General features: G+C 33.8%; 1 protein-coding gene across 1 annotated transcript; it reads left to right on the top strand.

The window, feature by feature from the left end:
* Positions 1-775: 775 nt before the first annotated feature.
* Positions 776-16,587, top strand: LOC127704961 (retinol dehydrogenase 11-like). Its single transcript, XM_052209203.1, has 7 exons — positions 776-913; positions 5,495-5,635; positions 8,310-8,501; positions 9,063-9,224; positions 12,398-12,520; positions 15,441-15,645; positions 16,091-16,587. The coding sequence occupies exons 1-7, from the start codon at positions 823-825 to the stop codon at positions 16,182-16,184; spliced, it is 1,008 nt and encodes a 335-aa protein (XP_052065163.1). The 5' UTR covers positions 776-822; the 3' UTR covers positions 16,185-16,587.
* Positions 16,588-17,924: the final 1,337 nt, after the last annotated feature.

Below are 17,924 nucleotides of genomic sequence, written 5' to 3'. Positions count from 1 at the left end.
TTTGTTATTATTTTGAATATTATTATAGATATATATAAACTGTAAGCAGCAATAATATTCAGCAAAGTAAGATCTACAAAAAAGTTAATATGACGATAATTGTCAATTGGCCCCTTAAGGAGTTATTGCCATTTAAAGACAATTTTACACAATTTGTTCATCAAGTTTGCTAACATTTAAAAATCTTCTCCTCTGAAATACAGGTGAGCGATTCAGGGTCTTGAGAGCCTCGTGTTCTTAATTATAACACTGGACTTTACACACAAACATGGAAGTTACAAATATGGGAGAATCTTTAAGTTACACAAATCTCCCACAAAGCCCATTTGCTGCTCCTTGACCTTTAGCTTAATATAAATTATATTTGCCAATGTCAATCTCATATTTAACGGTCATAAATACCAGTTTTCCTGTCCAGCTAATTCGTCGGCAGAGATTTACTTTGCGTCTGTCAAATTATGTATTAATATCGACAAGTATTGAATTACAATGAAAATTTTAAAGTTAAAAAAATTAATGTTTGCTAAAAATATCACATTATGGTTTTAATGCGCCTCTGCAGAGTTTTGGTATCGAGCGTACATGATGAACGTGAAGTGCGCAATGAACTCGGTTTTCATACGTTTAGTATATTAGATTATATATGCATTTTTGTATGCGAGGACAGTTATGTTCTCAATTAATATTTTGTTCTTTTCTTTTTTTACACATAATGCCCAAGGTGAGATTTTCCCCCAATTTAAACTCCAACATTTTGAGACGGTCCCTAGGCAGAATGTAGGTAAAGGTAGAATTATACAAAGGGAAACAATCCATGGGGATATGAGGATTTATTCAATAATCATGGAAAACATCGAAACAATTCAGAAATGTGTATTTGATCATAAAATTGCCTTGTTTACTATCATCATAAGTAAGTATAGTAACTATAGTTTATTTCAGTATTTTTTAATTTTGATTCTGAAGTCGTTTAAAAGTTCCAATTCTTGAACTTATTGTCACGTGTGTGGTTGTTGATAACGTTGATGTATCTAAAACCTTAAGTGCTGAGTCTATAATGAATTTAATATTCCCCAGAACTTTGAAAGTTGTACCTAAATTAAGCAATATGACCTTAAAATAATAATTATTATGATTTTATCAGTCGTTACGAAGCCTATAAAACCAATATTGATTTGCCGAGTCATTGGGATTTGCAGGTGGCCTAAAAGTATTTCCTTTCTATGCAAAAAATGTTCTGGTAAAAAACAACGGTGAATAAAATAAAATATCAGTATTGATAAAAGTTTGGGGACGCCATGGTGATCTGGTCAATCGTTATGTATGGAACGCCACAGCTGTCCTATGTGGTATCTGACATTTCGTTATGTGGTATAATTATTGCTTGGTGATAGTTTGTTTTTACAAAATATGGTTTTGACATTACATAATGATGTTTTGATATTAATTAGTATGGGTTTGTCATTACTTAATAGGGTTCTAATATACATTATTTTTTAGGGGCCATCTGAAGCCCGCCTCTGGGTGCGGGATTTTCTCGCTGTGTTGAACTTCAACTAGAAGACCAATATTGGTGGCCTTTGGCTGTTTTCTGCTCTTTAGTGGGGTTGTTGTTTCTTTGACACAATCCCCGTTTCCATTCTCAATTTTATTTTTTCATTACTCGATGTGGTCTCACTATTATTCAATGTAGTTGTGTCATGAGTTAATGTGGTTTTAAGATTTAATACTTGATGTGTATGTGGATAACGTCATTACATGATGTGGTTTTGTTATTAGGTAATAATGATTTGTTAGTTCTTGATATGACTTTAACATTACATAACATAATGATATTTCAAAATTTGACGATTTCACACTACATGATGTGTTCGTTCCAGTATTTGATGTGGTCCTGTCATTCTTTGATGAGGTTATCACATTACTTGATGAGGCAAAACCACGTGACCATTTTGGAAAAAAAATAGTTTTTTAATGTGCTTAGGATGAGTGTCGCAATCCATTGAGTTAAAGTTCACATTAAAGTACGAGTTGTTGTTCGGAGTTATTTGGTATGAAAAGGGGGAACGGCAGACAAAAATAAGAAAAAAAGTAACAAAAGAATAACAATATTTCGGACATAAGGGGGATATCTCCTAACCACTTGGTCCGGCCGGTTTTTTTTTTCCAAAGCTCTCAAATAAAAGCAGTATTATAATAAATTCGTGAAGGATTCCACGGAACCTTGTGTCTCGCCTGAGATTGCTGCTGCCAGTGTAAAAGTGTAATGTTGATTGTAAAAAGTCCATTTATCGGTAAACAAAAAAATAATGAAAAAACAAGTTTCTGTAGGTGTTTATCTTGATCTTGAAGATTAACTCCCATACAAGTTTTAAAACAGTCTATGGAGGTTTACAAATTTATCATGAAAAAACAGATTAATTCTGTAAAATTTACTGCAAAAAAAAAACTTGTACAAAATTAAGAAGATGTGGTATAATTGCCAATGAGACAACTCTCCTACACATACCAAATGACGTAGAGGTTAAACTATATGTCACTGTATGATCTTCAACAATGAGCAAAACCTATACCGCATAGTAAGCTACAAAAGGTCTCGAAATGACAAATGTAAAACAATTCAAACGAGAAACCTAACGATCTAAATGATGAATACACCGACGCCACTACCGACGACGGAATATAGATTTGATGTCTCACTTCCGCGACATTAATGTCGCAGGCTCGACACAAATCAAATGACTTGTACTTTATTGTCGGATGAGGCACTTTAAATCAACTCACACTAAAGTTACAGGGAAACGGGGGATCGAACTAAGCGACAAAGCATCAATTCTATAAAATAAGAATTCTCCAGTTTTTTTTAATCGTGTGTGATCATTTGAACATATACGAATATCAATCCTTTATTTTTATAAATTGCGTTCTCTGATATACCTCGCACTAAATTGATTTTTTTTTTCGGAATATCTGTTTTACAGGTGACGACGGATATGTTCCAATTGTCGTAACCACAATCCTGTCCTTGTTTTCCTCGAATGTGACCTACCGAATTAGACCAAATCACTGGGTTTGTACTTACAGGAATGACACGACGGGTGCCACACGTTGAGCAGGATCTGCTTACCGGTACCCTTCTGGAGCACCTGAGATCACCCTCAGATTTTCCCGATCGATTGAGTTAAGCCAATTGCAACTGATGTTTACAGTTTTTTTCTTATGTTGTGCTGTAATACTACTGTCCAAGGTTAGATTTAGGGTTGAGCGCTCACAGACCTGCTTAACTCCGCCACATTTTTTATGTGCTTGTCCAAAGTCAAGAGCCTGTAGTTCAATGGTTGTCGTTGGTTCATGTGTGTCATATTTGTTTTTCGTAAATTGTTTTGTTATAAATTAGTCCGTTAGTTTTCTCGTTTGCATTGTTTCGGTGTGTTGAAGTCCATACGGTTGACCATAATTGCTTACATCCACTGTATTTGAACTCTGGTGGATAGTTGTCTCATTGGCAATCACACCATATCTCCTAACTTTATTTAGATTTCTATGTTTTGTTTTGTATACTGTTAACATTATTTATCTTTTGTGCGCATGCTCCTAAGCCCTCTTTCGGAAGCCCGAGCAAAAGCCTTTGATCCGCGATAGAAAATTTAAATACGAACTCATATTTGGTCACGCGAATTTCAACTCGAAATCTTAATCCAAATGAGACTCAAATTCGAAATCTAACTTGAACTCGACCTCAAAAGGTGACTCAAATTCAAAGTTGAAGTAGAATTGTAACTCGAAGTCTACCTTTAAATTGACTCAAACTCGAAATTCAACTCGAAACTCAATGCTAACTCGAACTTTAATTCTAAATATGACTTGAATTCTAACTTGAAATCGAAGACTAACTCGAACTTTAACTCGAACAATAACCCGAACTTTGATTTAAACACTAAGTCGATGGATGGCCACACTCTACCGAGGCACATAAACGACATGGAAATCGGTTTTAAAAGTAGAACTAGTTTTGCCAAATGGTCACGTGGTTTTACCTCATCAAATAATGTGATTACGACAGAACCACATCAATTACTTGAACGAACAAATCATGTAGCGTAAAATCGTCAAATTTTAAACATCATCATGTAATGTTAAAGCCATATAAAGAATTTTCAAATAATCATTACGAAATAACAAAACCACATCATGCGATGAAACAACTACCCACATTCACATCAAGTAATGATAAAACCACATTGCTTAATGACACAAACGCATTAAATATTGGTGAAACCACATTGAGTAATGCCAAAACCATATTAAGTAAAGACAAAACTATACCAAGTCAATACAAAAGCATATATCATGTAATATCGAAATATCATTAAGTAATGACTATTCTATATTGAGTTACACCAAAATATCATTACGCAATGTCAAAACCATATTATGTAAAGACAAAATATCATTAAGTAATAATAAAACCACATAACGTTATGTCAGAGTACCACATAAGACAGCTGTGGCGTTCCATAGTTATGGAATATCTGTGTCACAGATGATCACGGGTACATGTATACGAATAATTCCCTTCCATGATTTTTTTCTTGACATAAGTTTGTCAACTCACGATTTGTGTAGCGGAAAATGTAGCAGGAACTGCTTGTCCTTCCGGAGTTCATCCCCTAGTATTTTAGTGGAGTTATTTTACTCAATCTATAGTTTCCTGTCAAGACTTAGTGTTTGATAGAATTTTGTTTGACTTTTCGTCGTTTTACTTTTTGGCCTATTTGGTTACTTGTACATGTGTAAGTGTTAATGGCAGTTCTTTCATAGTCTCTGTCTAATTTATTCAGTACCTTTTCTGACCCAGGGCGACCTTCGGCTTTACATGTTCATGGCTATTGTTTAAGAGTGTATGTTGGCCTATATATGTCCATTGTTTTTTGTTGCTTTCTTGTTGTCTCATTTACGTTTATCCTGTTTTTTTTATTCATATTACATTATTCTTTTTTATTTCCTCATTTTCTAAACATACCAAATGGTGCTAAATTCGGGTTATTTCATACTTGCGAGAGAAAAAAATCTTGTGTCAGTCCGTACGTCCCAAAGTTGGTTTCCGTTCTCTTAACTTTAGTTTGCCTCAACCAAATATTATGAAACTTATACATGCTTATTACCACAAAACACAGATCAAGTTTGAATTTTGGAGGCGTCACCTTAGCCGTTCTAGAGTTATGCCCCTTTACAAATGGAAAAATTGCTGAATGTTTCGTTTCCGTTCCCTTACTTTAGTTTGCCTCAACCAAATGTTATGAAACTTATACACAATGCTTATTACTACAAAACTCAGATCAAGTACAAATTTGGGTAGTGTCACTTTTACCTTTCTACAGTTATGTCCCTTTATAACTTTATATGATATGCCAGCGGGGGCATCATCTGTGTCCCATGGACACATTCCCCATTTATTCCTTAATATCTTTATTTATTACTTTTTGATTTACAGTCATAGCTTTATGGGGGCTTAGGAAATATATAAAAGGAGCAATGTATTATGGAAAAAGACGTATTGATGGTAAAACTGTCATAATCACTGGCGGTAATACTGGCATTGGCAAAGAGACGGCAATAGATCTGGCAAAACGAGGTAAAATTAACATTAACAAAAGCTTTCGCATAAAAATAATTATATTTGTCATTGGTGAATTGTTCTGTATTTCAAAGTGATACATATATCCTTACCAATAGAAGTCAAGACTGCAATGCTTAGCCTATGCCTCATGTAGGACAAGACTTATGATACATATCAAACTAGAAAGACGTGAATATATGCAAAAACAGATCAAACTGACATGGTAATGCAAACTTCCATGAAAACCAGTAATGATATTAGGTGTTTTGGGGAAGTTCGTTTTTATACGACCGCAAACAATTTTGCGGTCGTATATTGGTATCACGTCGTCGTCGTCGTCGTCGGCGTCAGAGTCGTCCGAAGACATTTGGTTTCCGGACAATAACTTTATTATAAGTAAATAGAAATCTATGAAATTTAAACACAAGGTTTAAAACTACAAAAGGAAGGTTGTGATTGATTTTGGGGGTTATGGTTCTAACAGTTTAGGAATTAAGGGCCAAAAAGGGGCCCAAATAAGCATTTTTCTAGTTTACAGACAATAACTTGTGGAACAGTGTATGGATCTCTCTGAAATTATACCACAAGTTTCCATACCACAAAGGGGTGGTTAGGATTGGCTTTGGGGGGGTTATGGCTCAAACCGTTTAGGAATTTGGGGCAAAAAAGGGGGAAAACAAGGGTTTCCTTGTTGATGGACAATTACTTAAGTATTGGTCTTTGGAACTCTATGAAATAGATATTGGACCATTAAGCATTATATAAGGGATAGCATTCGATTGATTCATGATATATTACAGTATATAGAAGAGAACAATATTTTTGGATTTTGATTTTGAGAAAGCTTTGATTCTTTATGTTGGGACTTTTTGCTATAACTATTACAATTTTTCATGCTTTTAGTATTACATTTTTTTTCATATGCTGAATCTAACTGTGTATTTGGTTGTTGGGCCCATTTTCTAATTGGTCCAAATTTTGGTCCTAAGGCTATAAAATTTGTTTTGTTTGATTTAATAAACATTAAATAAAATTTAAAAGATAATAATTACAATGTTATATTTGAATTACCTCCCTTACATTGCTTTTAAATTATGTAAAGTTGTCAGCTAGTTCTAGTATGAATTATTTTTTTATCTGTTTCTAGAAACATCAAATACTGTCATGGAAGTATATATAATATAATAATAGTGTACATGTATATCAAAGGGTTCAGTGGAAATAAATTTTCATATTCAGAATTGTTTATTTGTGATCAATATCATTTGTTTGGGTTTTTTTAGCATTAAGAGTTACCTCCCTTACAATGGTTTTGTTATAAAGAAATGTTGCGCAACAGCACAGTGTATTGCACAAAAGCAAGAAATTGAATAAAAATTCAAATCATATAACCAATTCTAAGTTCTTTGACTACAGTTATTCTGTGTCAGAAACCTATTATGTGTCAAATATTTAATTACAATCCAAATTCAGACCTGTATCAAGCGCGAATATTGTGTCTATTTTTGCCCCAACTGTTCAGGGTTGGACCTCTGCGGTCGTATCCAGCTGCGCTTGGCGAAGCAATTTATTCTTGTTTGCATGCACGGCACCTGTTTTGTTGTCCATAAGAGATGCCATGCAATAGGAATATACAGAATTTATTTAAATTTTCGAGCGCGAAAAAAAAATATTGAAAGTAAACTTCTTATACTAAAGCGAGAACAAACTTCTAATTTAAACATACCAACCTATTTTGAATATAACCCTTATTTCCTATAGTCAGCACTTCTTTATATCCCCTGTCAAGGATATAATTTAACTTCACGTAAGATTTACAATATGCATAGTTCTTTTTTACGATTACAACAATTCCCTATCACAAAAATTAAAACAGGTGCCATACATGCAAGCAAATAATACATACTTCCATAAAGCAACAAACATATCACTTATCTGTATTTGGTAAAACTTTTAGGAATTTTGGGTCCTAAGTGCTCTTCAATTTCGTACTTTATTTGGCCTTTGTAACTTTTTGATTCGAGCGTCACTGATGAGTCTTTTGTAGACGAAAAGCGCGTCCGGCGTACAAAATTTCAATCTTAGTATCTATAAGTTTATTTACAACCACTGGGTCGATGCCACTGATGGTGGGGTTTTTCTTCCCGAGGTATCACCAGCCCAGTAGTCAGTACTTCTGCGTTGGCATGAATTATCATTGATACAGTCATGATTATAAATCAACTGTTTACAAAACTTTGGATTTCCGAAATACTAAGAATTTTCTACCCTAGGAATAGATTAACTTAGCTGTATTTGGCAAAAATAGAAGATTTGGATCCTCAATGCTCTTCAACTCCGTACTTTATTTGGCCTTTTTAACTTTTTTGATTCGAGCGTCACTGATAAGTCTTTTGTAGACGAAACGCGCGTTTGGCGTACACAATTTCAATCCTTGCATGTATCTATGATGAGTTTATTCATATTCATATCAGTACTCTTTTGTTACTTTAATTGTAAATTGTTAACACATTCTAGCGCAGAAAATAAAAAAAATAATCGTTAAGACCTTTGTAGCATTTTTTCGGATAGAAATAACTACTAATATTTAAATGCTTTCATAATATTCCTGGTGGTTTTATTTTGTTTAAATCTACCCGAAGTTAACTTCTTCTATATCATTTTTAAATATATATAACTTACCTTTCAGGTGCAAAAGTCATTATCGCTTGTCGCGACATGACAAAGGCAAATTCTGCAGCAGACGATATAAAGCATTTAAGCGGAAGTAAAGAAATATATGTCAGACAACTTGATCTGGCTTCCTTGAAATCTGTCAGAAAGTTTGCTGAGAATATTAAAAAATCGGAGAAAAAAATAGACATCTTAGTTAATAATGCTGGTAAGATGGATCGTTCTTAACAAGAGAAATGCGGAAAAATATATATGAAACAATGTTTAAGCAGGACAGTTACACTTTGTTTTGGTTATATTTTTTAATTTATATACCTTTGTTTAGATTAACAATTAGATTTATTGGTATACTTCTATATATCTAAACAAAGATAAAAGATATTTAAAAAAAATATCATTGTGAAGGCAATTTTTATTTTTACATAGCTGACTAACATTTACATACTCAAAACAGTCATAATTTAAAGTAATTTTGTATAAGAAAAATATGGGAAAACTCAAGATAAGATTACACTTTTCCCCTAAAAGTATAATAAGAATTCAGTTTAAGAAGCCAGTATATTTAAACTGTTAAAATACACTGTAAGTAAAATTGATTTTTATTTTAATTTAAAGTAATTTTGTATAAGAAAGATATGAGAAAACTCAAGATAAGATTACCCTTTTCCCCTAAAAGTATAATAATAATTCAGTGTAAGAAGCCAGTATATTTGAACTGTTGAAATACACTGTTAGTAAAATTGAATTATAATACTGAATTTGTAAATAGGAGTTATGGCATGTCCATATGGGAAGACAGAAGATGGATTTGAGATGCAGTTTGGTGTAAACCACCTCGGACATTTTCTGCTTACAAACCTTTTACTTGATTTGATAAAGAAGTCAGCTCCAAGTCGAATAATAAACGTATCATCAATTGCCCATGTCTTCAGTGAGTATTAAAGAACTATACATCTTAGATTAGAAATTTGTCAATTCAGACACTTGATTTTTTAGAAATCAGCAAAGTAATAAATATGGCAAAAGGAAAAAATGCAGTACAACTTTTTTGGCACCATTTTTTAAAATGTTGTTTTTATACGACCGCAAAAAAATTTTTGTGGTCGTATATTGGTATGACGTTGGCGTCGTCGTCGTCGTCGTCGTCGTCGTCGTCTGGCGTCGTCCGGCGTCGTCCGAAGACACATTGGTTTTCGCACTCTAACTTTAGTTTAAGTAAATGGATCTCTATGAAATTTTACCACAAGGTTCAATACCACAAAAGGAAGGTTGGGATTGATTTTGGGGGTTATGGTACCAACAGTAAAGGAATAAGGGACCAAAAAGGGGCCAAAAATAAGCATTTTTGTAACTTCCAGACATAACTTGTGTGTTAGTGTATGGATCTCTCTGACATTGTACCACAAGGTTCCATATCACAAAAGGAATGCTGGGATTGATTTTGGGGGTGATTGCCTCAAAATTTTAGGAATTAGGGGCCAAAAAAGGGGCAAAAAACAAGCATTTTTCTAGTTTCATGACAATGACTTGTGTGTAAGTGTATGGATCTTTCTGAAATTGTACTACAAGGTTCCATATCACAAAGGGAAAGCTGGAATTGAGTTTGGGGGTAATTGCCGAAACGTTTAGGAATTGGGGGCCAAAAAGGGGCCAAAAATAAGCATTTTTCTAGTTTCCAGACAATAACTTGTGTTCAAGTGTATGGATCTCTCTGAAATTGTACTGCAAGGTACCATACCACAAAGGGAAGGCTGGGATTGATGATGGGGGTAATTGCCTCAATATTTTAGGAATTAGGGGCCAAAAAGGGGCAAAAAACAAGCATTTTTCTAGTTTCAGGACAATAACTTGTGTGTAAGTGTATGGATCTTTCTGAAATTGTACTACAAGGTTCCATATCACAAAGGGAAAGCTGGGTTTGAGTTTGGGGGTAATTGCCCTAAACGTTTAGGAATTTGGGGCCAAAAAGGGGCAAAAAAACACATTTTTCTAGTTTCCAGACAATAACTTGTGTTCAAGTGTATGGATCTGTCTGAAATTGTACTGCAAGGTACCATACCACAAAGGGAAGGCTGGGATTGAGTTTGGGGGTGATGAATCATAAGGGGGTTCAAAAAATTTGGGGGGGGGATTTTATTTTTTTCCTTTTTTTTTTCTTTTAAAATTTTCCATTTTAAGTTGGTTATTTCTGATTGATATTTAAAAGCAAATAATAATGATATTGTAGGAGATACACACCAAACAGGATGTGTAAATTATTATATAATAAGTATTGTGCAATAGCAAGAAATTTTCAATTGCACAGTATTGCACAATAGCAAGAAATCTTCAATTGCACAGTATTGCGCAATAGCAGGAAATCTTCAATTGCACAGTATTGCGCAATAGCTAGAAATATCCAATAGCACAATATTGCGCAATAGCAAGAAATTGTCAATTGTACAGTATTGCGCAATAGCAAGAAATATTTAATTGCACAGTATTGTGCAAAAGAAGATACTTCGTATAAATTGCTTATTTCTTGACCAATTTCAATGGGGTTTTATTCTTGAATTCTTGGGGTTCTTTAATATGCTGAATCTAACCGTGTATTTAGTTTTTGGATTTTGGGCCCCGTTTTTAAATTGGTCCATATTGAGGTCCAAAGGGTCCAAAATTTAAACTTTGTTTGATTTCATCAAAAATTGAATTATTGGGGTTCTTTGATATGCCGAATCTAACCGTGTATTTAGATTCTTAATTTTTGGTTCCGTTTTCAAATTGGTCTACATTAAGGTCCAAAGGGTCCAAAATTAAACTTAGTTTGATTTTAACAAAAATTAAATTCTTAGGGTTCTTTGATATGCTGAATCTAAACATGTATTTAGATTTTTGATTGTGGGCCCAGTTTTCAAGTTGGTCCAAATCGGGGTCCAAAATTAAACTTTGTTTGATTTCAACAAAAATTGAATATATGGGGTTCTTTGATATGCTGAATATAATTTTTGGGCCCCGTTATCAACTTTGTCCACATTGAGGTCAAAAGGGTCCAAAATAAAACTTTGTTTGATTTCATCAAAAATTGAATTCTTGGGGTTCTTTGATATGCTGAATCTAACCATGTATTTAGATTTTGGATATTGGACCATAATAGGTGAATGTCCAATTTAAAATTTTTAAGTTCTTAGACCACATTCATTCTGTGTCAGAAACCTATGCTGTGTCAAATATTTAATCACAATCCAAATGCAAAGCTGTATCAAGCTTGAATGTTGTGTCCATATTTGCCCCAACTGTTCAGGGTTCGACCTCTGCGGTCGTATCAAGCTGCGCCCTGCGGAGCATTTTATTTACTCTTTGGTCGGGTTGTTGTCTCTTTGACACATTCCCCATTTCCATTCTCTATTTCATTATCAACTTCTATCAACAAACAAAATGTGAAGAAAATCAGAGATCGTGTGTGTCGCGACTTGGTTTGTGATAACAGAGAATTGCTATTAATCGTTCAGGTTGATTAACTTGCCTATATTCTTTGTGTAATTGTCAAAGCTGAAGTATCAAGTATAAATGTTCCTGTCCGAATGTACATGATGTCGTTTATCTTCATCTTACTACATGTCTAGTTACACAACAAAGTCCAAAGAAATTATTTAAAGCGCATTTTTCAGACGTTGCTGTGTTGTGAACTTGTGTAATTGGGTTGCTGTTTAAATGGAGTTTACATAATATTTTCTTTTATTCATTTCTGTCGAAATCTACACCTTTTCTTTAATGTACTAGATATCAAATGAATAAGTTGGTAAAACAGTTCCGTCGTTATTCAGTAACTGTTTTGCCATTTAGGAGTTGAAAGATAGTCTGGAATGAGGGTCCTTCATTTCTGTATCTTTAATTTTTAGGACATTTTTTTCTTTCTTTAATTTTTATGCCCTATGCTCATTATTCTCTATTATATTTTAGCACCCTATTATTCTCTATTCATTATTTTTTGCCACTTTGTTCTGTATTTTATCCCATTATTCTCTATTCTGTAAACCATATCTATACCCTCTTGAAACTTGGAACCATCCAATCACACAACTTACCTACAGCATATTCTATTCATGGACATTGTTATATTTACAGCTGGTCCACTTGATTTTGATGACATTGCAAAAAGGGAAAAAAGCTACAGTGAAAGCAGAGCTTATTCTCAGAGCAAACTTTGTAATATATTATTTACAAAAGAATTGGCATCTCGGTTAACAGGTAAGATGAAACAGATATTTCTCTTCACATTGTTCACATATTAAACAATAGAATAAGCGATCACCATCATTGTCATTAAACTTACTGTCGAACTACTTTTGTCTTCGGAAAATGCATGTACAAAGTCAGGAATATGGCAGTTGTTTGTCACTTGTTCCGTTGATTGATAGCGTTTGATTTTGTCAGTTTCTGTGGACTTCCCCTTTTTGAATTTGCCTTGGAGTTAAGTATTTTTGTTATACTTTTTTGAAGTACATTGTATTTCTATATGTTTTAAGCTATGCATTTTCATACTAAAGCTGTACATTTTCACGAGAAACAGAAATTGTATAATATTACACTTGCATTTTCCAACCTATCAAGACCAATTGGTTTGATATGTATGAAGTTTAATGCAAGGTTTTTAATATCAGGTATACAACCATTTATGAGAAAGGTAAGATTAAAACAAGTGGTGTTTTCTTTGCTTCAAAAAAGAGAACAGTCATATTTTTTTCTGTAATTTGGTAGGTTTTTGTCATACTTTTCATCATTTACTTTAAATAATTGATATAAACAAGGGAAATGACGGGAACATTGGATACTCTTTATCAATCTGGTACTGGGGCCTCGGTGGTCGAGTGGTCTAAGTAGTTAGTACTGTAATCACTAGCCAGTCAACACTGAGGTTGTGAGTTCGAACCCCGCTCGTGCGGGTGCACTCGACTACAATCTTAATTGACTAGGATTGTCAGTTTTCCTATCGAAGGTCGGCGGTTTTCTCCGGGCACTCCGGTTTCCTCCACCAATAAAAACTGGCCGCCACGAAATAGCCCAAAAGCGGTGCTTAAAAACACCAAAAATCAAATCAAATCAATCTGGTACTCTGGAAACCATAATAGGAATAAACTTAGGCCACATATATCAGACACAAACCATTATAGACAAGTGTAGTGTTTAAGTTCAGTCCATATATCAGACACATACCCGCAATAGCAAGAGTAGTGTTTAAGTTCAATCCATATATCAGACCGAAACTACCATAGGCAATGGTAATGTTTAAGTTCAGTCCATATATCTGACAAAAACTACTCTAGGAAATTGTAGTGTTTAAGTTCAATCCATATATCAGACAAAAACTACCGTAGGAAAGTGTAGTGTTTAAGTTCAGTCATATATCTGACACAAATTCGCAATGGCAATTGAAGTGTTTAAGTTCAATCCATATATCAGACAGAAGCTACCCTAGCCAAGTGAAGTGTTTAAGTTCAGTCCATATATCAGATACAAACACCCATAGGTGAATCTAGTGTTTAAGTTAAGTCAATTTATCACACCCCTCCTCCCAAATAAGCAAGTGCAGTGTTTACATTCAGTTTATATATCAGACACAAACCTCCATAAACAAATACACAAGAGAATTGTTTAGGTTCAGTCCATATATGAGACAGAAATCCTTATAGCTAGGCAAGTGTAGTGTACAAGTTCAGTCCATATATCAGACACATACCCCCGTAGGTAAGTGTATTGTTTAAGTTCAGTCCATATATGAGACAAAAAACCAAAGGCAAGTGAACTGTTTAAATTCAGTCTATATATCAGACAGAAATCCGCATAGGAAAGTGCAGTGTATTAGTTTAGTCCACATACCAGACACAAAACTCCATAGGGCAAGTTCAGTCCAAATATCTGACCAAAACACCACTAGAACGGTGTAGTGTTTAAGTTCATAAGACCAAAAAAGTGACAAAGTATATTTTAACAAAACGCATTTGACTAGCAGGTCGAACAACGGATGTTCTTAAACCCTGCTGACTGCCATTGGCGATTGTCAAATAAAATGATCACCAGATGTAACAAAATGGATCTTAAATTTTAATTTAATATAAAACAGAAAACAATAAACTTGCGGAAAAGATGGTATACCGCAAACAAAAGGTGCAAAAATTAGTACACCGTATCCGGATTTCGACAATTAATGTATCTCCAATGATGTTAGGAATCGAAACGGTATTTGGAAGGCCATATAATTTACCTCAATTAATATATATCATAAACACACCCCCATAAGCAAGTGTATTGTTTAAGATCAGTCCATAAATCAGACACAAACCTTCATAGACAAGTAAAGTGTTTAAGTTAAGTCCTAATATCAGACACAGATACACATAGGCAAGTGTCATGTTTAAGTTGAGTCCATAAATCAGACACAAACCCCCATAGGCAAGTGTAGTATTTAAGTTAAGTTTTTATATTAGACAGAAATTCCCATAGGCAATTATGATGCTGAAGTTCAGTCCATATAATAGACAGAAACTCTTAGTCAAGTGTTGTGTTTAAGGTCAGTCCATATACATTGTATCAGACACAAACCTGCATAGGCAATTGATGAGAATGGGTTCAAACCATATATTAGATAGAATATTTCCAAAAGGCAATTATTGTATATAAGTTCAGTCTATATAACAACCAGATACTCCCCTAGTCGAGTTTAGTGTTAAGTTTAGTCCATATACATTGCATCAAACGCAAACCTTCATAGGCAATTAAAGTGTTTAAGTTCAGTCCATATATCAGACAGATACCTATAAGGCAAGTGCAGTTTTTAAGTTCAGTCCATATATCAGACAAAACCCCTCATAGGCAAGAGTAGTGTTTAAGTTCAATTCATATACATTGTATCGGACACAAACCCTCACAAGCAAGTGTAGTGTTTAAGTTCAGTCCATAAACATTGAATCAGACACAAACCTGCATACGCAATTGAATAGAAGACCATATATTGGACAGAATTTCTTATGACAATTTAGTGTATACGTTCAGTCTATATATATAACAGATAGAAACCACCTAAGCAAGTGTAGTGTTAAGTTCAGTCCATATATAATACACAAACCCGCAATGGCAAGTGTAGTGATTTAGTTCAGTCTATATTTTTCAGGCACCGGTGTTACGACGTACTCTTTACATCCTGGTTCTATCAATACCGAGCTTGCAAGACACATGAGAGCCAAGGTTAAATTTATTATGGAGGCCTTGTATTTTATTATCACTTTCTTTATCAAGACTCCATATGAGGGAGCACAAACTAATATATATTGTGCTGTAGAAGAATCTCTGGATAACGAAACGGGGAAATATTACTGGTAAGATTTTCTTAACAAACAGTCAGCTTTTGAAATGCATATATAACTATTGCTTTGTATACAATTTCTTTTCCTGTGTAATACTTATCCATCCTCTTTTATATTATCTCCACACTTATAAAGGAATTATAGTCAATTAAAATTCAATTAAAAAAAACACCCATTTTTCATCCTCGTGGTCATTCTCAAGACTAGAAAAAAATTGAACAGTTTGACAAAGAGATACTCATTATTGGGAAAAGTTTCATTTCTCTCGCAATAATATAGAATTATCAATGGGTTGAAATAAAATACTTTAAAGAAGGCAACACCATCCCAAAACAAGTCAAAACATAATTCAATCTGCACAAACTTTTGAAAATTAATATTCAAATTTTAATAGCTAATAACCTATTTGCAAAGAAAATTATACACATACTACACGATATTTTGTTGACTGTTTCAGTGATTGTGCTGAAGCCACGCCTACAAAACCAGCTTTAGACGTCGGTGCTGCTAAGAAACTATGGGAACTATCTGAAAAACTGGTTGAACTTTAACCATACGGCAAAAATATAATCAAATTGAAAGTGTTGAATTCTCAGGTTAATGTGCATATTACTATTAAATGGTTTTGATACGTAAATATGCTATTAGGTAAATACATAATTATGTAATCTAATCTCTTTTGCTGCTGTTTGAATTTCTCCGTTTTTAGAACTGAGTATATATATCGTAAAAGCTACAGATCATAATGTTTGTTACAACATGGTATACTTTAGATCGCATTTATATCTTTAATTTCTTCCGATGTTTACACGAATTATTTAAATATTTGAAGTTCTATAAAGATATTTAAACTTTTCGTCTCGTTGAATTTATATGTGATGTACAAACTTTAAAAGCAAATGGCAAGCGGCCATTTATTGTACAGATTAACAAATAAAATATGTTTACGAACAATTTGTCGGTATCATTTTCTCAGTAGGAAAAAGAAATATGCATTGTTAAATGCAATATCTGTGTACTCATGTGGTCTCGGCAATAAGTGTTGGGTCCAATTTAGATGTAAAATTTAACTTTGCATAATATAGCGTAGCGTGTGAAGCGTGTGTTTAGCATTTCAATATGACAAGAGCATAATATTGCATTACAGTATGGCAAGAGCATAATACTGCATTACAGTATGGCAAAAGAATAATAGTGCATTACACTATGGCAAGTACAAAATACTGCATTAGTATATGGCAAGTACAACATACAGCACGACACTATGTCAAGAACAAAATACAGCCTAACACTATGGCAAGTACAACATACAGCATGACACTATGTCAAGAACAAAATACAGCCTAACACTATGACAAGTACAACATACAGCACGACACTATGTCAAGAACAAAATACAGCCTAACACTATGGCAAGTACAACATACAGCATGACACTATGTCAAGAACAAAATACAGCCTAACACTATGACAAGTACAACATACAGCACGACACTATGAGAAGAACAAAATACAGCATTTCAACATGACAAGTACAAAATACAGCATGGCACTATGACAAGTACAAAATACAGCATGGCACTATGACAAGTACAAAATACAGCATGGCACTATGACAAGTACAACATACAGCATGGCACTATGACAAGTACAAAATACAGCATGGCACTATGACAAGTACAAAATACGGTAACACTATGGCTAGTACAACATATAGCATGACACTATGACAAGTACAAAATAGACCATTACACTATGACAAGTATAAAATACAGCATTAGTATATAGCAAGTACAAAATTCAGCATTACACTATGACAAGTACAAAATACATCATTACAATATGGCAAGTATGATATACATAGTACACTATGGCAAGTACAACATACAGCATTACCCTATGGCAAGTATGAAATGCATATTACACTATGGTAGAAACAAAATGCAGCATTACACTATGGCAAGTACCAAATACAGCATAACAATATGTCAAGCACAAAACACAGCATTACAATTTGAAAAAAAACAATATACAGCATTATACTATTACAGGTACAAAATACAGCATAACACTATGACAAGTACGAAATACAGCATTACACTGTCGTAAGTACAAAATACATCATTACACTGGCAAGTTCAACATACAGCATTACACTATGACAAGTACAAACTACAGCATTACACTATTACAAGTACAAACTACAGCATTACATTATGGCAAGTATACAATACATATTACACTATAACAAGTTCAAAATACAGCATCACAATATGACAATTACAAAATAC

The sequence above is a fragment of the Mytilus californianus genome, unplaced genomic scaffold (genome assembly GCF_021869535.1).
Source record: "Mytilus californianus isolate M0D057914Y unplaced genomic scaffold, xbMytCali1.0.p SCAF_6, whole genome shotgun sequence".
Classification (NCBI taxonomy): Eukaryota; Metazoa; Mollusca; class Bivalvia; order Mytilida; family Mytilidae; genus Mytilus; species Mytilus californianus.
Note: the sequence above shows the minus strand (reverse complement) of the source record. Positions and strands in the feature narration are given on the sequence as shown.